General features: G+C 44.4%; 1 protein-coding gene across 2 annotated transcripts; it reads right to left on the bottom strand.

Annotated features, from left to right (window-relative positions):
* Positions 1–10,934: 10,934 nt before the first annotated feature.
* On the bottom strand, positions 10,935–23,658 carry LOC116991919 (intercellular adhesion molecule 2-like). 2 transcript variants are annotated; one of them, XM_033050896.1, is made up of 6 exons: positions 23,429–23,658; positions 21,850–22,104; positions 18,514–18,828; positions 17,735–18,010; positions 15,844–16,037; positions 10,935–11,178 (listed from the first exon to the last, which is right to left on the bottom strand). In XM_033050896.1, exons 1-5 carry the CDS (start codon positions 23,493–23,495, stop codon positions 15,871–15,873), a joined length of 1,080 nt encoding a protein of 359 aa, XP_032906787.1. In that variant the 5' UTR covers positions 23,496–23,658; the 3' UTR covers positions 10,935–11,178; positions 15,844–15,870. The 2 variants fall into 2 exon arrangements, with proteins under 2 accessions (XP_032906787.1, XP_032906788.1); XM_033050897.1 differs by having other exon boundaries at positions 21,850–22,098.
* Positions 23,659–25,936: the final 2,278 nt, after the last annotated feature.

Genomic DNA, 25,936 nt, shown 5'->3' with positions numbered 1-25,936 from the left:
CCACCATTGGTGATGGCACAGGGGTAGAGTTGCTGCCTTACAGCGCCAGAGACCCAGGTACGACCCTAACTAGGGGTGTTGCTGTCTGTACGGAGTTTGTACGTTCTCCCCGTGACCTGTGTGGGATTTCTCTGGGATTGCCGGTTTTCTCCTACAATAACACAGGTCTGTAGGCCAATTGGCTTTGTTAAAATTGTAAATTGTCCCCTGTGCACGTAGGATAGTGTCAGTGTACGGGGATCGCTGGTCGCACAGACTCGGTGGGCCGAAGGGTCTGTTTCCGCGCTGTATCTCTAAACTAAACTAAAATTACCCATGGCATTACGTTCCAGGCCCCCACCACTCACTGTGTAAAAAACTTGCCCCTGTCCTGCACTTCTCCATTTATCTTTCCCCCCCTCACCTTATAGATATGCCCTCTAGTGTTGGACATTTCCATACTGGGAGAAAGATCTGATTGTCTGCCCTATCTATGCCTCTCATAACATTATATGATAGATTGTGGCAGATTAGCTTGTGAAAATTGACTGCTGCTTTTCCCAACATTATCTCTGGAACTACAGTTGTTATGATGAACCATTGACCCAGGATAGACCTTCTGATGCCATATCTTCCCCATCACCAGTAACATGTGTTTCCTCCTTTGTAACATCACCACTCTGCTGCTGTGACCCTCACCCTTGCCCTTCTTTCCCAGAAACTCAATCATTCCACCACATACTGAGCCAATCTCACCCCTTTCACTCTCCATAAACCAGAGCTCCTCCACTACCCTGGTGTTCTTGCCACAAACCCCATTCACTCATTATCCTGGTTCAGCTGACCAAACTTAATGAGTTGTCAGTTTGGCAATTCGTTCATTTAAAAATGCTCTTCTGCATTTTCGGTTCCCTCTAATTCCCTCGTGCTCCCTGTATTAGTAACCTCTCACAGTTCCGCTGTCTTCCATTTCCGCATTGCTAATTCTGGCTACTTGATCTTTCAGGATTTGACTCAATGGCAGCTGATGGCTCTGAATCCTCCTCCCCTTAGAATTAACAATTTACTTCTTCAACTTTCCTTAAATCCTACAGTTCTTTCAGATATGTTTTGCATTACCAACCCACATCCTTTCCTTAATGTCTCAGTGACAAGCTACTTGATGGTTGTGCTTGTGAATGACCTTTAAATGGGTGTAGCACAGAACTGCAAATGGTGATTGATATAAGGGTAGACAAAACATGAGATGTATAGTTTTAGTTTAGTTTAGTTTAATTTAGTTTATTGTCACGTGTGCCGTGGTACAGAGTAGAGCTTTTGTTGCGTGCTAACCAGTCAGCGGAAAGACAATACATGATTACAATCAAACCGTCCACAGTGTACAGACACATGACAAATGGAATGACGTGAATAATGTTTAGTGCAAGATAAAGTCCAGTAAAGGTATTGGATGGAGCTGTTCCCAAACCATGCTGTGAAAATGCTTTCTACGGCGCGTCGGTAGAAGTTGGGGATATATAGCAGGACAGGCAGCATGTGCGGAGAAGGAATCAGAGTAAACTTTGGTAAAAAGAACATCAATCTGTTTCTCCCTACCTGACCGCTGAGTGTTTCCAGCATTCACTGTTCAATTTCAGATTTCCAGCATCAGCTGTTCATGATGCTTTTAAGGAACACCATTCACTAATTCCCCATTTTGTAAATGACCGAGCCTTAATACTTCCTCTATATCGGTTGTTCCCACGTTGCTCCTAATTCTATTGAAGATTCTGTTCTTTCATTTTGCAGCCCAGGGCATGACCCTTCCACATTCTCCGCCGATTCAGGGCTGACACAGTGGTAGAGAAGTTCCTGCAAACCCCTGCCCACGGCCCGCACCACAGAGTGGTAGTGAGCGGATTCACAGCCTCACCTCCCCCTCCAGCACACGTTGTATCTGGGCAAACACAGAGACACCGTGAGTGACTTCCCCTCCAGAGGATGAGAAATGACTGGAAGGTCAGCTCTGGGTCATGGGTATAATTAGCCTAGATAAATAGTCATAGAGGCTTACAGCGTGGAAACAGGCCCTTCAGACCAACTTGCCCACACCGGCCAACATGTCCCATGTACCCTTGTCCCACCTGACTGCATTTGGCCTACAGTATATCCCTCTAAATCTGTCCTATCCATGTACCTCTTTAAATGTTCCAATAGTCCCTTCCTCAACTACCTCCTCTGGCAGCTCGTTCCATACACCTACCACCCTTTGTGCCGGAGACCTGGGTGCTGTCTGTACGGAGTTTGCACGTTCTCCCAGTGACCTTCGTGGGTTTTCTCCGGGTGCTCCGGTTGCCTCCCACACTCCAAAGACATACAGGTATGTAGGCTGGTTGGCTTGGATAAATGTAAAAAATGTCCCTGGTGTAGGACAATGTTAGTGTGCGGGGATCGCTGGCCAGTGCAGACTAGGTGGGCCGAAGGGCCTGTTTCCGACGTATATCTCCAAACGAAACTAAAATGAGAAGTTTTACTGGTGTGGATTTTACTGCATCTGACCACCCTCAGTAAGGTAAGGAGCCAATGCTGAACAGTTTATGTGTGAAGAGTTTATTAAGTGAGGTTAAGAATAGAGGAAGAACTTCGCCTCAAAATACTAATTCTACTGATTATTTTTTCCTTATGATTATTCCTTACAAATTATTTATTTTTATTATTGTGAATAGGAAGCAACTATTTTCTATATTCCTTAAAACATCCTGCATTTGACTTGTGCAAAGCAGTTAAATAACTTTGGGTGCCTTTCATTTAACCTTCAGCTCGACACTTCAGAACAACAATACTGGTGAATGGGGCCCAGCCATCAGTGCCAAGTGTTTGCAAAATATTTGCTGACCCATTCAAACTCGGTTTCCCGCACTCCCTGGCTGTTGACCTATGTACCGGTAATTACAGTTATATTTTGGAGCAATATTTAACACTATGAGAACTGCGGAACGAGTGAATCGAATCAATTTACTTCTCGTCGCAGTGAGGCTTCGGGTTTTATAGATTGAAGAATTAGAGGGGATTAAAGAGAAATGTTTTCAGCCAGACTGGTGAGTGCCTAGAATTCACAATCTGCAAAGGTGCCGAGTTACTCCAGCACTCTGTGAAACGTCACCTATCCATGTTCTCCACAGATGCTGCCTGACCCGCTGAGTTACTCCAGCACTCTGTGTCTAAACCAAGAATCCTTGAGCCATTTGCAATTACACTGGAAGATAGCCAATGGCTTTGAACTTAACTGTAAACAGGATAATTTAACAGTCTAAATTATCTTGAATTGAAATAATGTCATGTTGTTCTGACTGATTTTCATCAAAATGCTTGAATGGACTCATTCTTCCCTCGTCAAAAAAATTAAAGATGCAGGAATTGGGAGGAGCATTCCCAAATGGGATGTGCAGTGAAAAATATGAGGTCATCCACTTTAGAGCACAAAATCTAAAAGGAGGGTATTTTGGGTGTTCACAAGCATGTACATGTCCATGTACACATCACCTTGCAGACACAGCGAACAATTAGGAAGACAAATGATTTGTTGCCTTTAATTATGAGAGTATTTGTAAAAAAGTAAAGCAGTTTTGCCTGCACATCTCCACTCCATACCAAGCCAGAGTCGCAGCTTATTCACACAGGTTCACGTCGATCGTTGCATGCCTTGTACACTGTAAACAGCTACACAGTGGAATCGGCAGAATCGCTGATCACAACACATCCCCTCCACCCCCAACAAGCTCAATGCATTGCATGTGTATGAAGGAACTGTAGATGCTGGTTTAAACCAAAGATAGACACAAAATACTGGAGTAACTCAGCGGGACAGGCAGCATCTCTGGAGAGAAGGAATGGGTGACGTTTCAGGGCGAGACCTTTCTTTTGACGACTCTCAACCAACATCCAAAAACAATTCTCAGCCATCACTTTCTCCTCCTATTACATAGGAAATAAATATCGAATCTACCAAGTCCCCTGGATCCCACGGGCTGTTAAAGTTGAATCAGCCTCTCAAGTCAGTCTTTGTCAAAGACCTTGCTTGAGTAATTCTAGATGACATCCTTTGCATTACCCTCATTGACACACTTAGCTAAACCTTTGGAAAAACTCAATCAATTTAACAGACAGTGTCTTCCCTTATCAAAGCCACATTGCCCCTCCAAGTGCAAATTATACCTGTCCCACAGAATGTTTTCCAATAACTTCCTTATCCCTGATGATAGATTCACCAATGTGTAACTACCTGGCTTATATTTGTTCCCCATCTTGGATACAGGTACCACTGTCATTTGGCACCTCTTATGTGGCTGAAGAGACTCAGCAATCTCTTTCCATCATTTATACATCTATGACCCTGTTCAGACATCTATTACCTCCTTTTAATTGATCATTTGCTTCAACATTCCATCTGCTGCAAATCACTAACTTCTCCAGCCAGTGAATGGAGTTGGGAAGTATTGAGTACACAAGTTATAGGAGCAGAATTAGGCTTTTCGGTCCATTGAGTCTACTCCGCCATTCGATCATGGCTGATCTCTGCCTCCTAATCCCATTTTACTGCCTTCTCCCCATAACCCTTGACACCCGTTCTAATCACAAATTTGTTTATTTCTGCCTTAAAATATCCACTGACTTAGCCTCCACAACCCTCTGTGACAGTCTGAAGAAGGGTCTCGACCTGAAACGTCACCCATTCTTTCTCACCAGAGATGCTTCCTGTCCTGCTGAGTTACTCCAGCATTTTGTGTCTATCATTGGAAATATTCGCTTAATACCTCACCATTTTCACGACAACACCATCCTAACAACATTCCATCTGAAATATAAAATTGTCCAAAGCTTTGCCTTTCTTCTCTCTGGAAAGCCTTCTGCTCTAAAATGCTGTAATGAGCATGTTGGCCATCCTTCTGACCAGATGTGGCCACCATCTGCAGCAAATTGCCCAGATACTCCATCCTTCCTTATATGTCAAAATATCTCCCGCTCACACAATCCTGAAAGAATTCAGGATTGCATCATCTGCTGCAGACTTATTTACACATAAGAATCTCGGCCCCAGTGAAGGCTTCCTGCACTTTCAACATACACACTGCTCATCTGTAGCTTTAGTATTTTATTTATAAATACTGTTCCTGAATGAACACACTAACAGTCACTTTCTGCCTCATGTTTGTATGAGGCTCTCCAAGTATATGAGGCAAGAGACGGGATTGCCTCCTTTCATTGTCCCAAATTCCCCTCTGATCAGATTCTATACCTTACTCTGTGTTTGAAGCATTCTGCTTGAGACAACTATATGTTGAAGTACTTCAATTATGAGGAGAGACTAGGTCTGTTTTCCCTGGAGTGGAGTAGGTTAAGAGGTAACACGATTAAGGTATATAAAATGAAAAGGTGTGTAGATGGAGCAGACTGCACAAAACTTTGCCCCATATCAGAGATTAATACAATTTGAGGATAGACACAAAATGCTGGAGTAACAGTGGAACAGGCAGCATCTCTGGAGAGACGGAATGGGCGACGTTTCGGGTCGAGACACTTCTTCAGACTAATGTCAGGGGAGTGGGAGGTACATAGATAAGGAAGTGCATAGATAAGGAAGTAAGGTGTGAAAACAGGACACAGGGAATGGAGATCAAGGAACGTAGAATAGATCATTGTTGGTTGGGAGAAGGTAATAAAGCAAACAGGACAACTCCAGGACACAGATTTAAGGTAACAGGTAAGGAATTTAGAGGGGATCTGAAGGAAATATTTTTCATTCAGAGAGTGGTGAGTACCTGGAATGTATTGCCTGAGAGAGTGGTGGAAGCAAGTCAAGAGTGTTTTAGTGTCAGAAAATAGACACAAAATGCTGGAGTAACTCAGCGGGACAGGCAGCATCTCTGGAGAGAAGGAATAGGTGATGTTTCAGGCCAAGACCCTTTGTCAGACTGAAAGTCACGGGAAAGGGAAATGAGAGATATAGATGACGATGTAGAAAGATATAGAACACATTAATGAAAGATATACAACAAAGTAACAATGATAAAGGAAACAGGCCGTTGTTAGCTGTTTGCTAGGTGAGAAAGAAAAGCTGGTGTGATTTGGGTGTGGGAGGAATGGAGAGAGAATGGAGAGAGAGAGAGAGAGAGAGAGAGAGAGAGAGAGAGAGAGAGAAAGAGAGAGAATGGAGAGAGAGAGAGAGAGAGAATACAGAGGTTACCTGAAGTTAGAGAAATCAATATTCATGCCACTGGGGTGTAAGCTGCCCAAGCGAAATATGAGATGCTGTTCCTCCAATTTGTGTTTAGCCTCACTCTGACAATGGAGGAGGCCTAGGACAGAAAGGTCTGTGTTTATTGTTATATGTACCGTAATTGAACAATGAAATTCTTACTTGCACCAGCAGCATAACAGGTTTGTAAACACAGTACTGAGTAGATGGGCTGATGGGCCCATTTCTGTGCTCAATGAGTCTATGTTGCTGAAGTTGTTAGAATATTGAAAGGAAATTGTGACAATCTAGTTGTTGTAATCCGTTGGAGAAAGGCCAGGAAAAACAGGAAAGGTTCTGTTTGTCAACCCAAGTGGAGCTAAATTAAAAAGCAAGACCTAATTCCCAAATTAATAAGTCATATGTAGGAAGGAAAACTATCATTGAGAGTGGCTCCACCCGAACTGAGCGGGGATAAGGAAATAGGATGGTCTCAAGAAGATTAAAGTTATGTGGTGAGGTCGAGAAAAAGGCAGCATTGATGATAGTTTTAAATACAATGAGAAGATAAATAGTTAATGGAACTACTTTAAGCAGCAGGAGAAAGTGTGAGAGGTGAAGGTAGAAAGTGAAGCGTTATCCTTTTGTTTTCACTTACATTTTTATTGATTTTTTACAGAGATATATACAAAACAGTCCAACACTATCACCATAAATAATACAAAATAAGAAAAACAACAATCAAAATAAAAACATAAATAGATAGGAAAAAAAAGAAGTAAATAGATTTTTTTAAAATGGAATTGGAAAGACCCTGTTGTTCACTTACCAAATTAAAAAAAAACATTACATTGATTAGTTATCTAGAGATATTTCAATATTCACACAAACATACCATCTAGTTCTATATAACAGAAAGTGAAGCGTTATCCAAGCAAAATATATCATACATGGGTACAATGGGTAGGACAGGTTTGGAGGGATACGAGCCAAACATGGGCAGATGGGACTAGTGTAGCTGGGACATGTTGGCAAGTTGGGCCGAAGATCCTGTTTCCACACTATCACTCTACCACTCTTTGACTCTAATGGGGAATGCAGAAGAAAAAAAAAAAACGGTGTCGAAAATACTGTCACAGGTACAGAGAAGGTACAAATAATACAAAAGGTGAGACTGCGATGAAATAGCATGCTAGATTGCCCCTAGCATATGAGAGGTATGTTTAAGGGTCTAATTACAGCAGGGAAGACGCTGTTTTTGAATCTGGTGGCATGTGCATTTCTACCTTCTGCCCGACAAAAGAGGTGATAAGAAAGAATAGCCAGAGTGTAAGTGGACTTTACATATAGGAAGGAACTGTAGATGCTGGTTTACACTGAAGATGGACATAAAATGCCGGAGTAACTCAGCAGGACAGGCAGCAACTCTGGAGGAAAGGAATAGGTGATCACCTATTTATTTTACGCAGAGATGCTGCCTGTCCCACTGGTCTTAGATTATATTGGCTGCTTTCCCAAGGCAGTGTGTTCATAAGTGGAGTCGTTGGTGGGTGGGTGGGTGGGGTGGGGGGGGGGGGGTGAGGCACAGAGCTGTATTCACATCTCGGCAGTTTCCTGCAAACAGATGCATCTGATTAGGATACTTTGTGTGCTACGTCTATAGAAATTAGTAAGAGTCATTGGAGATATGCCAAAATTCCTTGGCCTTCTCAGGAAGTAGAGGCGTCTGTGTGCTTTGTTGGCTGTTGCATCAATGTGGTGAGACCAGGACAAGTGGACGGTGGGCGGCGCGACTCTCGTCAGCAGCGGCCTCTGCAGTCCGTCTGTGTTTTATTATTTTTTGTCTCGTTTTTATGTAGTTTTTGTTATTTTTTTTTGTTGGGGTATGTGTGTGGGGGGGTGGGGGTGGTGTGGGGGGGGGGAGGGGGTAACTTTAAAATCTTTACCCTGCACGGGAGACCCGACCTTTTCTTTGTCGGGTCTCCGTTGTCGTTGGGGCTGCAACATGGAGCGGCCTCCAACAGGAACGACCTGGGGTTCCAGTCACGGAGCTGCCGACTACTCACCGTCACGGAGCTGGCCGAGTCCGGAGCGGGTGGAGCGGTGGTGGAGAGCTGCTGCCACCCGACCCCCGGAGGTTCGGAGGCTGCAACTGCGGGTTTGGCGGACGGCGGCACCGGGAGCCCGCGGGTCCCTGCTGGGAGACCGCTTTTCGGGGTTGAAGAGCACCTGAGCGGGGCCTTGCACCATCGCCCCGCGCGGCTTGGAATGGCTGCGGGACTTTGCGAGCGCACGCCGGGGGCTCTAACAACAAGACCCGGTGCGCGACCTTGCATCACCCGGCGTGGCTTTAATGGCCGCGGGACAATCGCCATCGCCAGCCGGGGGCTTTGACTTTGACTCTGACTCTGACATGGGGGGGGAGAGTGCAGTGGAGAGATACGTTTTTTGTGCCTTCCATCACAACGATGTGATGGATGTTTGTGTAAACTGTGTTGTGTCTTGGGTCTTTTTGTTTTGTAATGTATGGCTGCAGAAACGACATTTCGTTTGGACCTCAAGGGGTCCAAATGACAATAAATTGAATTGTATTGTATTGTATTGTAAGTAGTTGATGATATTTACCTCAAGAAACCGATCGCTCTTGGCCTCCTCCTCAGCATTGATGGCACGGACTGGGATGTGTGCTCCACCCCATTCCCTGAAGTCAATAACCAGCTTCCTTGCTTTACTGACATTGAGGGAGAGGTTGTTGGCATCCTCTTGTTCCTAGAGTCGTTTGCAACCTGGCCCACTGTGGTGTCAGAGCAGAATGTGGCCACACAGTCACGAGTACAAAGGGAGTATAGAAAGCGGCTGAGACCACAACCTTGTGGGACACCAGTTTCGAGCATGTTGTGTAGGAAAATCTCTGGAGAAAACCCCAGAGATAGGATTTACTCACTCTTGATGTGAATTTATAAGGAGAATCTGCAAGGTTTTGTAGCAACTGACCCCAAGATCCCTCCGAGAGTCTGGGGAAGGGTCTTTACGAGAGGTGGTGGTCCCAAGGTTGGAATCAAGCATTTAATTGCAGAGGAGGTTGCTGAGATATAGGTCCAGAAGATTGGTTATTGGAGCTATGGTCAATAAATGGGGGGGGGGAGATTTAGGTGCCGTCAGTATTCAAATGTTTCAGGGATGAAGGTAAGGGCCAGGGGGATGCTATCTGTTGCAACTGTAGATGAATTGCAGTGGATTGAGACTGGAGTTAATGTGTGTGCATGAGCAGCCTCACAAAGCACTTCACGATGATGGACATCAGAGCCACAATGTGTTAGCTATTCGTCTGGCTTGCACTGGCTTAGACACAAAATGTTGGAGTAACTCAGCGGGACTGGCAGCATCTCCGGTGAGAAGGAATAGGAGGTGATGTTTCAGGTCGAGACCCTTTTCCGCTGACTGGTTAGCACACAACAAAAGCTTTTCACTGTACCTCGGTACATGTGACAATAACTAAAGCAAAGATAGACACAAAATGCTGGAGTAACTCAACGGGACAGGCAGCGTCTCTGGAGGGAAGGAATGTGTGACGTTTCAGGTCGAGACCCTTCTTCATGTCACCTGTTTGGCCAATGCCCTGAAAGGGTCACTTTATGCCTCTGTTAGAGGCAAAGATTACCAGATAGACAGGGAAACAGATTCTAAACCTCCTTGATGCAACGTCCCAACTGACTGCATGGATTCTATGGCCCATGACTTAAGAAGACAGGCAGAACCTTTTACCCAGGGTGGAAATATCCAACGCTAGAGGGTGTAGCTATAAAGTGAGAGGAGGGAAGTCTAATGGAGATGTGCGGGGCACATTTTTTACACAAAGAGTGGTGGGGGCCTGGAACGTATTGTCAGGGGTGGTGGTGAAAGTAGATATGACAGTGGCGATTAAGAGGCTATTGGATAGACACATGGAAGAGGAAGGAATACAGGGATATGGACCATGTACAAGCAGATGAGGTCAGTTTAACTGGGCATCATGTTTGGCACAAATATTGTGGACTAAAGAGCCTGTTCCTGTGCTGCACTGTCCTAAGTTCTAAGATGCATTCGGGAAGGCGTTGAAACGCCAATGTCATGATTCATCAATACCGATGTCGTATGAAAGCACAGGATGTGTGGAAACTTGTTCTAATAAAAACAATTGTCTAGCCCTGCCTTAAAAATATCCACTGACTTGGCCGCCACAGACCTCTCCTCACCTCCTTTCTAAAAGAACACCCTTTAATTCGGAGGCTATGACCTCTGGTTCAAGGCTCTCCCACCAGTGGAAACATCCTTTCCACATCCACTCTATATATACCTTTCATTATTCTATAAGTTTCAATGACTCATCTACAATGGTAGGAAATAATTCTCCATCCCCCAACCCTCACCCCAAGTGAGTGTCTATGAAGAAGACAGTCTTCAAAGTAGAATACAGTTTTAAAAAATACTTCTAGGGAATGTTAACAACACTTTCCCATTCCAGTTATTAGAGAGCTCCTAAAATATTACATTCCAGAATTAAATCCCACAGCTGCATCTTGTACAAACTTGTGCAATAACAAAACAGATGAAATAATTATTTATGTTGGAAGGAACTGTAGATGCTGGTCTACTCCAAAGCAGACACAAAATACTGGAGTAACTCAGTGGGACAGGCAGCATCTCTGGAGGGAAGGAATGGGTGACACTTCTGAAGAAACGTCACCAGAGATGCTACTGATCCCGCTAAACAATTATTTATTCTAACCATTTCGCAACATACAGCAATAATGATTGAGGAGAGGCAGCCAAGATATCAGTTTTAAGACATCTTTATAATTTATCTCGATGGCTTTTAAAGCAGACAGATGGAAGAATAATTGTGCAAATCCCATCAAAATCATGTCTGGAGAGATCGGCAAGTGATAATTTCCAATAAACACAAACTGCTTCCCTATTTTGTTCTTGGTAGTTTATATTTCATACTCATATTTCATGAGGCCCAGGAGCCGTTACAGAGGTAGGAGCGATCTCCGTGTGGTGAGTTAAAAAACCCATCGCGGGGCTTGTTTCAACAGAGGCCCAGGAGCCATCACAGAGGGAGGAGCGACCCTCCGTGTGGTGAGTTAAAAAACCCATCGCGGGGCTTGTTTCAACAGAGGCCCAGGAGCCGTTACAGAAGGAGGAGCGACCTCCGTGTGGTGAGTTAAAAACCCCATCGCAGGGCTTGTCTCAGCAGAGGCCCGGGAGCCGTTACAGAAGGAGGAGCGACCTCCGTGTGGTGAGTTAAAAAAACCATCGCGGGGCTTGTTTCAACAGAGGCCCGGGAGCCGTTACAGAAGGAGGAGCGACCTCTGTGTGGTGAGTTAAAAACCCCATCGCAGGGCTTGTCTCAGCAGAGGCCCGGGAGCCGTTACAGAAGGAGGAGCGACCTCCGTGTGGTGAGTTAAAAAACCCATCGCGGGGCTTGTTTCAACAGAGGCCCGGGAGCCGTTACAGAGGGAGGAGCGACCAAAATCTGCAACGTTCCATTCGCAGATCACACTTCAAATTAAGGGGGCTGGTGGAAGCCTCTGATTGGTCGAACGGACTAGAGGAAGCAGCCGTTACAGGACTAGAGGAAGCAGCTGATTGGCTTGTATCCCGGGTAAGGCTTTATTGTATTCGGATAAGGGGGAGAATGAGGGCCAGGGCAGTTTACTGTTCTGGATGTCAGATGTGGGAGGTCATGGAGTCTGAGTGCCCTCCAGATGTCCACATCTGCGCCAGGTGCGTCGAGATGGGGCTCCTAAGGGACCGTGTTAGGAACCTGGAACAGCAACTCGATGACCTCTGTCTGCTCAGGGAGAGCGAGGAGGTCATAGAAAGGAGTTACAGGGAGGTGGTCACTCCAAGACCACGGGAGACAGAAAACTGGGTCACAGTTAGGAAGGGCAACGGGCAGAGGCAGGGACTGGTGAGTACCCCGGTGGCTGTACACCTTGAAAATAAGTACTCATGTTTGAGTAAGGGTGGGGGAGACAGCCTACCTGGGGGCAGCGACAGCGGCCGGGCCTCTGGCATAAAGACCGGTCCTGTTGCTCAGAAGGGTAAGGAAAAGAAGAGGAGGGCAATTGTAATAGGGGACTCTATAGTCAGGGGGTCGGATAGGCGATTCGGTGGACGCAGACAAGAGACCCGGATGGTAGTTTGCCTCCCTGGTGCCAGGGTCAGGGATGTGTCTGAACGGGTCCAAGAAATCCTGAAATGTGAGGGAGAGGAGCCTGAGGTTGTGGTACATATAGGTACCAACGACATAGGTAAAAAAATAGAAGAGGTCCTGAACGAAGAATTTAGGGATTTAGGTAGAGAGTTAAGGAGAAGGACTGCAAAGGTAACAATCTCAGGATTACTGCCTGTGCCACGCGACAGTGAGAGTAGGAATGGAGCGAGGTGGAGGATAAATGAGTGGATGAGGGACTGGTGCAGTGGGTATGGATTCAAGTTTCTGGATCATTGGGACCTCTTTTGGGGAAGGTGCGACCTGTACAGAAAGGACGGGTTGCACTTGAACTCGAGGGGGACCAATATCCTGGCGGGGAGATTTGCAAAGGCTACTGGGGAGACTTTAAACTAGTATGGTTGGGGGGAGGGACTCAAATTGGGAAAGCTAGCAGTCAGTGTGTGAGGCAGGAGGCAGAGAATGGTAGCACTCTGACCCAAAATGTAGGGGAGAGAGAAGAAAAAGACAATAAACAGAGAATAAGAGAGGGTGGGTTTCTTAAATGTGTATATTTTAATGCTAGGAGCATTGTAAGAACGGTGGATGAACTTAGAGCCTGGATTGACACCTGGAAGTATGATGTTGTGGCGTTCAGTGAAACATGGTTGCAGGAGGGCTGTGATTGGAAACTAAATATTCCAGGATTTCGTTGCTTCAGGTGTGATAGAATTGGAGGGGCAAGAGGTGGAGGTGTTGCATTGCTTATCAGGGAAGATATTACAGCAGTGCTTTGGCAGGATAGATTAGAGGGCTCGTCTAGGGAGGCTATTTGGGTGGAACTGAGAAATGGGAAAGGGGTAGCAACACTTATAGGGGTGTATTATAGACCGCCAAATGGGGAGCGAGAATTGGAAGAGCAAATATGTAAGGAGATTGCAGATATTAGTAGTAAGCACAAGGTAGTGATTGTGGGAGATTTCAATTTTCCACACATAGACTGGGAAACACATTCTGTAAATGGGCTGGATGGGTTGGAGTTTGTAAAATGTGTGCAGGATAGGTTTTTGCAGCAATACATAGAAGTACCTACTAGAGAAGGGGCGGTGCTGGACCTCCTGTTAGGAAATGAGACGGGTCAGGTGGCAGAGGTATGCGTTGGGGAACAGTTCGGGACCAGTGATCACAATACCATTAGTTTCAATATAATTATGGAGAGGGTCAGAACTGGACCTAGGGTTGAGATTTTTGATTGGAGAAAGGCTAACTTTGAGGAGATGCGAAAGGATTTAAAAGGAGTAAATTGGGACATTTTGTTTATGGGAAAGATGTGGAAGAGAAATGGAGTACATTTAAAGGTGAAATTTTAAGAGTACAGAATCTTTATGTCCCTATTCGGTTTAAAGGAAATAGTAAAAATTGGAAAGAGCCATGGTTTTCAAGGGAAATTGGACACTTGGTTCGGAAAAAGAGGGAGATCTACAATAATTATAGGCAGCTTGGAGTAAATGAGGTGCTTGAGGAGTATAAAGAATGTAAAAAGAATCTTAAGAAAGAAATTAGAAAAGCTAAAAGAAGATATGAGGTTGCTTTGGCAAGTAAGGTGAAAGTCAATCCAAAGGGTTTCTACAGCTATATTAATAACAAAAGGATAACGAGGGATAAAATTGGTCCATTAGAGAGTCAGAGTGGACAGCTATCTGCAGAGCCAAAAGAGATGGGGGAGATATTGAACAATTTCTTTTCTTCGGTATTCACGAAGGAGAAGGATATTGAATTATGTGAGGTAAGGGAAACAAGTAGAGTATCTATGGAAACTATGAGATTCAAAGAAGAGGAAGTACTGACACTTTTGAGAAATATAAAAGTGGATAAGTCTCCAGGTCCGAACAGGATATTCCCTAGGACATTGAGGGAAGTTAGTGTAGAAATAGCAGGGGCTATGACAGAAATATTTCAAAAGTCATTAGAAGCGGGAATAGTGCCGGAGGATTGGCGTACTGCGCATGTTGTTCCATTGTTTAAAAAGGGGTCTAAGAGTAAACCTAGCAATTATAGACCTGTTAGTTTGACGTCAGTGGTGGGCAAATTAATGGAAAGGATACTTAGAGATAATATATACAAGCATCTGGATAAACAGGGTCTGATTAGGAACAGTCAACATGGATTTGTGCCTGGAAGGTCATGTTTGACTAATCTTCTTGAATTTTTTGAAGAGGTTACTCGGGAAATTGATGAGGGTAAAGCAGTGGATGTTGTATATATGGACTTCAGTAAGGCCTTTGACAAGGTTCCTCATGGAAGGTTGGTTAAGAAGGTTCAATGGTTGGGTATTAATGGTGGAGTAGCAAGATGGATTCAACAGTGGCTGAATGGGAGATGCCAGAGAGTAATGGTGGATGGTTGTTTGTCAGGTTGGAGGCCAGTGACTAGTGGGGTGCCACAGGGATCTGTGTTGGGTCCACTGTTGTTTGTCATGTACATCAATGATCTGGATGATGGTGTGGTAAATTGGATTAGTAAGTATGCAGATGATACTAAGATAGGTGGGGTTGTGGATAATGAAGTAGATTTTCAAAGTCTACAGAGAGATTTATGCCAGTTGGAAGAGTGGGCTGAAAGATGGCAGATGGAGTTTAATGCTGATAAGTGTGAGGTGCTACATCTTGGCAGGACAAATCAAAATAGGACGTGCATGGTAAATGGTAGGGAATTGAAGAATGCAGGTGAACAGAGGGACCTGGGAATAACTGTGCACAGTTCCCTGAAAGTGGAATCTCATGTAGATAGGGTGGTAAAGAAAGCTTTTGGTGTGCTGGCCTTTATAAATCAGAGCATTGAGTATAGAAGTTGGGATGTAATGTTAAAATTGTACAAGGCATTGGTGAGGCCAATTCTGGAGTATGGTGTACAATTTTGGTCGCCTAATTATAGGAAGGATGTCAACAAAATAGAGAGAGTACAGAGGAGATTTACTAGAATGTTGCCTGGGTTTCAGCAACTAAGTTACAGAGAAAGGTTGAACAAGTTAGGGCTTTATTCTTTGGAGCGCAGAAGGTTAAGGGGGGACTTGATAGAGGTCTTTAAAATGATGAGAGGGATAGACAGAGTTGACGTGGATAAGCTTTTCCCACTGAGAGTAGGGAAGATTCAAACAAGGGGACATGACTTGAGAATTAAGGGACTGATGTTTAGGGGTAACATGAGGGGGAACTTCTTTACTCAGAGGGTGGTGGCTGTGTGGAATGAGCTTCCAGTGAAGGTGGTGGAGGCAGGTTCGTTTTCATAATTAAAAAATAAATTGGATAGTTATATGGACGGGAAAGGAATGGAGGGTTATGGTCTGAGCACAGGTATATGGGACTAGGGGAGAATACGTGTTCGGCACGGACTAGAAAGGTCGAGATGGCCTGTTTCCGTGCTGTAATTGTTATATGGTTATATGGTTATATTCCTTTGGAGTGATAATTGTCTGGTTTTACTGTCCGCTGAGCACCTGTGGATTGTTGTGAGGCTTTGCATTCTGTACTTTGTATTCTTGTGATTTCTGAGCCTTTTGGTACAAGTAATAAATAACAGCCCCACTTGCAAGGGTTGCTGTGGCCAGTGCCGTTACACTTACTCCTATGATGATCGCCGATTTATCTGTAGAGATAATCAGAACAAAATGATTTGTAAAGCTAACTACAGTCTAATCTATTTCAATAATAATTGATTTGAAGAGAAATGGTAATATTATGTAAGGCAGATTTTTGTTCTTTGCAGTTTAGTTTAGAGACACAGCATGGAAATGGGCCCACTGAGTCGGTGCCAACCAGCAATCCCCGCACACTAACACTATCCTGCACACCAGTGATAATTTACAACTCTTTACCGATGCCAATTAACCTAGAAGTGTGCGCACGTTTGGAGTGTGGAAGGAAACCGAAGCACCCAGAGAAAACCCACGTGGTCACCGGGAGAACGTGTAAACTCCATACAGCACCCAGGTGAGGATCGAACCCAGGTCTCTGGTGCTGTATAAGACAGCAACCCTACCACTGCGCCACCGTGCTGCTTAACTTTCACATCAGTTTCTGTTTACGCACTGGCATCTCGCGTGTGTGAGCTCTGGCATTGCTGCCGGCCAGGAACATTACGGGTGTGTGCGGGCACGGTAGTTTGGGAACACCGTTCAATCACGGGACTTGTGCAGGACTCGGCTAGGACACAGTTTGTTAAGACTGCAGCCAGTTTACGTAGGTTAGGGTGATGTACCCTGTTTGATGTTAGTTAGTAAATCATTGTTTCATTACTTCACACAACCACTGTTGTGGTTATTGTTCTGGGCAATACATAATAGATAGGAACAATAAGGAAGGATACAGGCCTTCTAACTGGGGTTGGTGGGCTGGGGCATCTTTGTCGGCATGGACAAGATGGGCCAAAGGGCTTGTTTCTGTGCTGCATGACTATACTCTGGCATTGCAGCGCACGGTATTGTAGACCTGTCACACACAAGTGTATAGTTGGACAAAAAGGGTCGATTGGTGACGGGAGGGACAGTGAAGCACATTTGAAGCCAGGAACTGTGAGTGGTGTGGGGGCACTTCTGATCTTTCACTCACTCTTGTTGAACTGGTGTTTAGGCTGATTTGCTTTTTACAGACTTTTAGTTTGTTGGGATGAAGGTAAGTATTTTAATCAACAGACATCGTTTCCAAACTGACCTTTCACTTTGATCTCCACTTTGTTCATATCAGCTTCACTGCCTGGATCCCAGGAATGAGTGGGACTATGAGTGTTTGACGGTACAGGGCCTGTACTCGCTGGAGTGTAGAAAGATGAGGGGGGACCTCATTGAAACTTACCGAATAGTGAACGGCCTGGATAGAGAGGATGTGGAGATGATGTTTCCACTAGTGGGAGAGATCAGAGGGCACAGCCTCAGAATTAAAGGACGCTCCTTTAGAAAGGAGATGGGGAGGAATTTCTTTAGTCAGATGGTGGTGAATCGGGGGAATTAATTGCCACAGAAGTCTGTGGAGACCAAGTCAATGGATATTTTTAAGGCAGAGATAGATAGCTTTTTGATTAGCACATGTGTCAGAGGTTATGGGGAGAAGGCAGGAGAATGGGGTTAGGAGGGAGAGATAGATCAGCCATGATTGAATGGCGGAGTAGACTTGATGGGCCGAATGGCCTAATTCTGCTCCGATCACTTATGATCTTATGACCGTTGCAGGGTCCCCTCGACAGAAACAAACAAAAAGAAACTAGGAACTGGTGATTTCTTTTGGCATCGGTTTACTTTGTTGGGATGAAGGTAAGTATTTTAATCAAGACATCGTTTTCAAACTGACCTTTCACTTTGATCTCCACTTTGTTCTCATCAGCTCCATATTTATTACTAGCTGTACATTTGTATATTCCATTATTTTCCGTCGTGGCTTCAGAAATATAGACTGCGGAAGAATAGTTTGCAATGTTGGTACTTTCAGGGTATTCCCATTTTATTGTTGGCTCTGGGTTCCCCAGTGTGTCACAGACTAAGGTGATGTTGTCCCCACTAGCCACATGCACTGGAGACTCTGAGGAGCTTTGGTTATTTACTGATATCATTGTGCTTCGGGGTTCACCTGTGAAAAGAAAGAAAATGCATTAAAGTTAAGCAAATTAAGCACGGTGGCGCAGGGGGTAGAGCTGCTGCCTCACAGCGCCAGAGACCCGGGTTTGATCCCGACTATGGGTGCTATCTGTACTGAGTTTGTACGTTCTCCCCATGACCTGCGTGGGTTTTCTTCTCTGTCCTGATGCCAGTTTGTATTTATCATCTTTACATTGTACCGATTACTAATTGCTACTGGGATAAACATTATAGTAGTATCCAAGAATGTTGTCATATGTTCCATCATTACTCTGGTATAATAAAGAAAATTAACCAACTAACATACATTCAAAATGTTTAAGAAGGAACTGTAGATGCTGGAACAATCGAAGGTAGACAAAAATGCTGGAGAAGCTCAGCGGGTGAGGCAGCATCTATGGAGCGAAGGAATAGGTGACGATTCGGGTCGAGACCTCACCCGCTGAGTTTCTCCAGCATTTTTGTCTACCTAACATTTATTCAAAGGTAACTTACGGTAAGTTTGCAAGGTCACGGAGGAGTTTGTGATTTGCAAAGTGGTGTTGGAGCCTAGGTCTACTTCCGCCACGCAGGTGTAAACCTGTCCATCGTCCGTAGTCCTTGCAGTAAATTGTAAGACATTCCTTAATCGTTTATCCTCATGCGAGATACTAATTTCTTCTGTAGAATTGGTCTCGATGATCTTGTTTCCTCTTTGCCATTTGAGAATTAGCTTATTGATAGGATCGACCCTGGGGCCAGTGCATTCCAGGCTATATGTTGTATTAATTTCCAACACTTCAGGAGGGGAAGTAATGTTCAACTCTCGATCTGTTGAAATATAATCACAATAGACAGTAATCATCGAGGCATTACGATGTGTTCAAGGACTGTTGACAGTAATCATCGAACCAGTCTGTATTTGAACATGTTTCCCTGAAGATTCAAAATATAGTCAACGTGCAAACAGTCTGTGGGTGAAACTGAAACCCATTGTCAAATATGCCTTCTTAAATTTCTATTCCAGTTTATAGGTTTAAGGTGAGGGGGGGAAAGATTTAATAGGAAGCCAAGGGTAACCAATGAGCAGTGCTGAACTACGATCTACAACATTGATGACCCTCAGACTATCATTGATCAGACTTTGCTGGCTTTACCTGCATTAAATGTTATTCTCTTTTCATATATCTGTCCACTGTAAAAGGCTTGATTGTAATCATGTATTGTCTTTCCGCTGGCTGGTTAGCACACAACAAAAACTTTTCTCTGTAGCTCGGTACACGTGACAATAAACTAAACTGAACTGAACTAGAGGTGTATTTTTTTCCACACACAGAGCGGTGAGTATTATACATTATTTAGTAAGACCAAAGTTAGAATGGTTGAGGTATCTATTAGATAAAATATTAACAATATTATAGAACATAGAAAATTACAGGAACACAATGTTTGTGCCGAACATGATGCCAAATTTAAACTGATCTCATCTGCCTGTACATGATCCATATCCCTCTATTCCCTGCACTTTCATATGCCTATCCAAAAGCCTCCTAAATGCTTTTTATCACATCTGCCTTCATCACCACCATGGCAGGCTTTCTGGGCCCCAGCACTCTCTGTGTAAAATGAAACTTGCCCCAAACATCTCTATTAAACTTCCCACCTCTCACCTTATAGCTACGCCCTCTAGTGTAAGACATTTCCTCCCAGGGAGAAAGGTTCTGACTATATGCCCTCTCATAATTGTGTATACTTCTATCAAGTCACCCCTCAACCTCCTACATCCGAAAGAAAACAATCCAAGTCTATCCAACCTCTCCCTATAGCTAAAAACCTCTAATCCAGGCAGCATTCTGCTAAACCTACTCCAAAGGGCAGCACGGTGGCATAGCGGTAGAGTTGCTAACTTACAGCACTAGAGCCCCGGGTCCTGGGTTTGATCCTGACTACGGGTGCTGTCTGTACAGAGTTTGTACGTTCTTCCCGTGACTGCGTGGGTTTTCTCCGAGATCTTCGATTGCCTCCCACACTCCAAATGTGTACAGATATGTGGGTTAATTGGCTCCGTACGAATGTGAATTGTCCCTAGTGTGTGGAATAGTGTTAATGTGCGGTGATCGCTAGTCGATGTGGATGGCTTGGTATAAATGTAAATTGTCCTTAGTGTGTGTAGATAGAGACATCACTGGTTGGTGCTGACCCAGTGGGCCAAAGTGCCTGATTCCGTGCTGTATCTCGAAACTAAACTAAACTAAACAAAGCCTCTGCATTTTCTGTAAAGGGGCGACCAGAACTGCATGTAATACTCCAAATAAACACTCCAAGAATCCAAATATTATGGAATTATAATGGTCACAATTTTATAATCAGGAAATAAATTAAAAGTTAGAATGGTTGCAGTATCATTTACATGACAAAATATGAACTATATTATGAAATAATAATGGTCAGGATATTGTAATCAGGGAAGGAATTATGTGAGGGATGAAAGAACAGAAGGGTGAGGAGGCAGCACTGATTTAACTTTCAACAATCTTTGTTTAAAAGAACTCTAACAGCAAATATGTGTCCTCTGGCACCCCATTTCCTCTGGATAAATAAACTAAACACTTTATGTCATCTGAGCTGCAGATAAGAGAAAACGAGATCCTGTGTCAGTATTTTTAGACACAATCAACTCCACTAACATGGGGCTGCTGAAACAGGCTTATCTGAAATAATTGTCTAAATACATTATACCACAACCAGTGTGATGAAGCAGGAGAGGTCACTACTGCATCACTTAAGAATTGTTCACGGCCACTAGTTTAACATCCTCTGTTTTTTATTGGACTGAGGAGATCGGAGCTTTTTTTGGTAGCTAAAATATGTTTGGTAGCTAATACATGTTCCCGATGTTCGGGGAGTCCAGAACCAGGGACCACAGTTTAAGAATAAGGGGTAAGCCATTTAGAAAGGAGATGAGGAAACACTTTTTCACACAGAGAGTGGTGAAACTGTGGAATTCTCTGCCTCAGAGGGCGGTGAAGGCAGGTTCTCTGGATGCTTTCAAGAGAGAGCTAGATAGGGCTCTTAAAAATAGCAGAGTCAGGGGATATGGGGGAGAAGGCAGGAACGGGGTACTGATTGGTTAATTGGCTTGGTATAAATGCAAATTGTCCCCAGTGTGTGTAGGATAATGTTTGTGTGCTGGGATCGCTGGTCAGTGCGGACTTGGTGGACTGAAGGGCTTGTTTCTGAGCTGTATCTCTAAACTAAACTAAAGTCTATTCTGCCATTCAGTCTGATCTATTTTTCCCACTCAAATCTCATCCTCTTGCCTTCTCTCCCTATGAGTTTTGACGCCCTTAATAATCAGGAACCTGTCAACCTCTGCTTTAAAAATACCCAATGACTTGGCCTCCACCGCCATCAGTGGCAGTGAATTCCACCATTACACCTCCCTGGCTGAAAAAATTCCTCCTCATCTCCATTCTGAAGATACGTCCTTTTATTCTGAGGCTGTGCCCTTGTGTTCTACAGCCTCCCATTACTGGAAACTGTGAGAGACATTGGCACATTGCTCAGCTGTTCCAATTCCACCTTTGTGTAAATGAATGAATGAATGATTAAGTTTATTGGCCAGGTATTCACATACAAGGAATTTGCTTTGGTGCTCCGCCCGCAAGTGACAACATGACATACAGTGACAGTTAGGAATAACACTAAACATTAAACGTTAATAATAAATCATTATTGATTAAACATGTGAATTAAATATAATACCAGAGCAAAAGGAGGCTACAGATTTTTGATTATTGAGTAAGAGCTATTACTTGTGGAAAAAAGCTGAAGAGAAATTCTTGTACTTACTGTAGACAGGAATTGTTGTGTTCAGGCGATCCTTTTCCTTAGATGAGCACCTCGCAGTGCAATACATTACAAGAGACCACGACAGAATTGTTGAGTAAGAATGTGCCACCCACTGAGATTGTTTTGTTTCATTCTGTCCTCCCAATCTTTCCATTAATATACTTGTTGCTACACAAGATGAACTGCAGTTCACTATCAAAGGATGTCCAAATTCCACAGCTGACGGTTCTGCTTTGATCAATACTGTATCTGCAGCCACAATTTTGGACAAGAGAAGAAATCACGTTAAAAATAGTACAGATAATAGATAATGAAAATCCAAGGGCAGCAGGGTGGCAGCAGCGGTAGAGTTGCTGCCTCACAGCGCCAGAGACCCGGGTACGATCCTGACTATGGGTGCTGTCTGTACGGTGTTTGTACGTTCTCCCTGTGACCTGCGTGGGTTCTCTCCAGGGTCTCCGCTTTCCTCCCGCACTCCAAAGACGTACAGGTTTGTCGATTAATGGGCTTGGTATAATGGTGTGGGGGGGGGGGGCGACAGATGACACTTCGGGTCGGGACTTTTCTGATGAAGCATGAGGTCGTTCTTTTCCAGCTTCCTTTCTCCCCCCCCCTCCTCTCATCCTTCTCCGTCAGTCTGAAATGTCCCTACCCGAAACGTTGCCCCACCATTTCCCTCCATAGACGCAGCCTGACCCGCCGAGTTCCTCCAGCACCTTGTGTTTTATATTAGAACAGCCACCCCGTCCTTGTAACTATTTCACCTTTCACTGTACCTTAATGTGAACCAGGACGTGGAAGCTTTTCACTGTACCTCGACAATGAACCTTTGATAATAAACTAAACTCTCAGTCTGAAACATTGAAAAGAGGTGTAGTAATAGGCCATTCGGCCCTTCGAGCTAGCACCGCCATTCAATATGAAGAATGGTCTTGACCCGAAAAGTCACCTATCCATGTTCTCCAGAAATGCTGCCTAACCCGCTGAGTTACTCCAGCATTTTGTGTGTCTATAAACGAAACTTTTCCACCCAGAGAGTTGTGAATTTGTGGAATTCTCTCCTACAGAAGGTAGTGGAGGCCAAGTCACTGGATGAATTTAAAAGAGAATCACTGGATGAATTTAAAACAGTTAGATAGAACTCTAGGGGCTAGCGGAATCAAGGGATATGGGGAGAAGGCAGGCACGAGTTATTGATTGTGGGTGATCAGCCATGATGACAATGTATGGTGGTGCTGGCTCGAAGGGCCAAATGGCCTCCTCCTGCACCTATTTACCACGTTTCTAAACTTCAACTGCGGTCCGGTCCCGAGAATCTCCCTGTTAGAAGCGAAGATAAATCAGTGGCCAGTTCAGGGTGTGGGCTTTGCCAGAGGTGAAGGGGAACTGGGGTTGGGAGGGGGAGAGGGGAGGCGGGGGTCGGCGACGCCATGGTCAAGTTTTCTCCCACCAAGAACCAGCTCCAGCCAAACCCCCAGCATCTGAGCACATATGACTACAACACCCTCCTAAGCGCTGTGTTACCGGTAACCGCGGTCAGATCACAACCCGAAAAACAGCGCAGCCTCGCCGCAGGTACCTGCCACAGTAAACAACCAGGTCAAAATGTAAACGTATCCAGCCCACGGCGTGAGTCCCGCATCCATAGCTGAATGGCTGCTTTCAAGCGCTAAATCCTCAGACTAAAGGTTTCCTCGGCAAGTTCCCTCGCGTTCCCCAGCGCTTTGAGATGAGCGCGGTGCCAGGGCTGGAGTTGCACTGGAAGGAAACGTCAACACCGTCCTCCTTTCCACAACTGCCTGAGATACTGGCATCGACATTTATGTTTCAACATCAGCCTTGGCCGTCCCCTGCCTGTCATATCTCACCAAGGGTCTCGACCCGAAACGTCACTCATTCCTTCTCTCCAGAGATGCTGCCTGCCCCGCTGAGTCACTCCAGTATTTTGTGCTTATCTTAGGTGTAAACCAGCGTCAGCAGTTCCTTGCTACACAAAATGATACTTATGTCCAGTTCAACGGGACATTTTGAAGTCCCCTTGATTGCATTTTATCTCTGTGTGCTTCGTTGTCAGCTTGTCCTAGGTAACAATGATCTATTCTGGACAGACACACAATACAGCAGCATCTCTGGAGAGAAGGAATGGGTCTGATGCTTCAGACTGAAGAAGGATCTCAACATAAATGTCACCCATTCCTTCTATCCAGAGGTGATGCCTGTCCCACTGAGTTACCAGAGACCCAGGTTCGATCCTGTCCACGGGTGCTGTCTGTACAGAGTTTGTACCTTCTCCCCGTGACCTGCGTGCGTTTTCTCCGGGAGCGCCGGCTTCCTCCCACATTCAAAAGATGTACAGGTTTGTAGGTTAATTGGCTTGGTAAAATTGTAAATTGTCCTGTAGTGTGTGTAGGATAGTGTTAGTGTGCGGGATCACTGGTCGGTGCGGACTCGGTGGGGCTTAAGGGCCTGTTTCCGCGCTGTATCTCTAAACTAAAGTAAAGTAAATCAGATAATACTACACATGAATACAATCAGGCCAAACTCAAGAACAATAGATAGAGCAAGAGAAAGGTGCAGAGTGCAGAATATGGTTGTCAGCATTGTAGCGTAACAGATCCAGAATTAAAGTCCAATATCCATAAGCATGACTTCTGCATGTGAAAGGCGACATTATCAGAATTAATGTGTAGGAAGGAATTGCAGATGCTGGTTTACACCGAAGATAGACTATACATGCTTACAATCGAGCCATTTACAGTGTCTAGGTACAGGATAAGGGCAATAACATTTAGTGCAAGATAAAGTCCAGTAAAGGAAAGGATCTCGACCTAAACCGTCACCTATCCATGTTCTCCAGAGGTGCTGCTTAAGGTCATAAGGAATAGGAGCAGAACTAGGCCATTCGGCCCATCAAGTCCATTCAGTGCTGACTGTCTTGCTGGGTTACTCCAGCGTTTTGTATCTTTACTTGGTAAACTAGCATCTGCAGTTCCTTATTTCTACTTATCCAGCCTGGATTTGCTTTGCCAATCAAAGCTACCAAACAACTTTAGCCAACAGAGCTTGGCTATAAAGAGAATGTTATTTATAAGATAAGATATTGATGATGATTAGGTGGAAATTCATTTCTTGTTGGACGAGGTGTTATTGTCAAAACAAATCAATATTTTTTCCTGTGCATCTGTGCTTTATGTCAGGAAAAAGGAAAATTACTCATCTTTTATTTGCATCCATTGAGAATATTGTGTTATGAAAGCCCCTTTGATGCTAAATTTCTTTCCTGTTGTAATGACTTTGATTGCCAAGAATCAGAGGAGTTTTCTAGTGTCATGCACAGCAAATTCCTAACACAAAGCTCCCACATGGAGCATACACATTAGTTCCTTTCACATAAGATAGACACAAAAAGCTGGAATAACTCAGCGGGACAGGCAGGCAGCATTTCTGGAGAGAAAGAATGGGTTGAAAGAATGTCACCCATTCCTTCTCTCCAGAGATGCTGCCTGTCGCACTGAGTTACTCAGTCTGAAGAAGGATTTCGGCCCGAAACATTGCCTATTCCTTCACTCCATAGATGCTGCTGCACCCGCTGAGTTTCTCCAGCACTTTTGTCTACCTTCGATTTTTCAGCATCTGCAGTTCCTTCTTAAACACTGAGTTACGCCATCATTTTGAGTCTATCTTCGGTGTCAACCAGCATCTGCAGTTCCTTCCTGCACAGTTCCTTTCACATGCCCAGCACAGTTATTTAATTACTTTTTTATGACTAGTTACAGTTATTTTGTAAGCAGAGACTGATGGTAGATCATGTGTTTGCTCGTTAATAGGACGAAAAGCCAACAACTGAGATCTTGGCTATTCTTATAGTCAGTGCCACTCTCCTGCCTGACCCCATAACTTTGCTGTGAAGACCAAGTTAAGGCCAAGGTTTCCAATTTCCTGAGCTGTAATTGTCATAAAAACTGGTTTCCATTTCCCAAAGATAGACATAAAAAGCTGGGGAATAGTTCTCATTCCGCTAACATGCAGAATATGGTGGTAGCGCAACAGTTCCAGAATAAAAGTCTAATGTCAGCATGACTTCTGC

Source organism: Amblyraja radiata, chromosome 35, assembly GCF_010909765.2.
Source record: "Amblyraja radiata isolate CabotCenter1 chromosome 35, sAmbRad1.1.pri, whole genome shotgun sequence".
In the NCBI taxonomy this organism is placed as follows: Eukaryota; Metazoa; Chordata; class Chondrichthyes; order Rajiformes; family Rajidae; genus Amblyraja; species Amblyraja radiata.
Note: the sequence above shows the minus strand (reverse complement) of the source record. Positions and strands in the feature narration are given on the sequence as shown.

Bases quoted from the DNA above. Each gene is read 5' to 3' on its own strand.
- LOC116991919 (XM_033050896.1), bottom strand. From the start codon at position 23,495: ATGGATGCGGGACTCACGCCGTGGGCTGGATACGTTTACATTTTGACC. The intron at 22,105-23,428 runs GTACCTGCGGCG...CCAAAATTGTGG, and splicing joins CTGGTTGTTTACTGTGGCAG to CTGCAGATACAGTATTGATC. The intron at 18,011-18,513 runs GTAAGTTACCTT...TTCTTTTCACAG, and splicing joins CGTGACCTTGCAAACTTACC to GTGAACCCCGAAGCACAATG.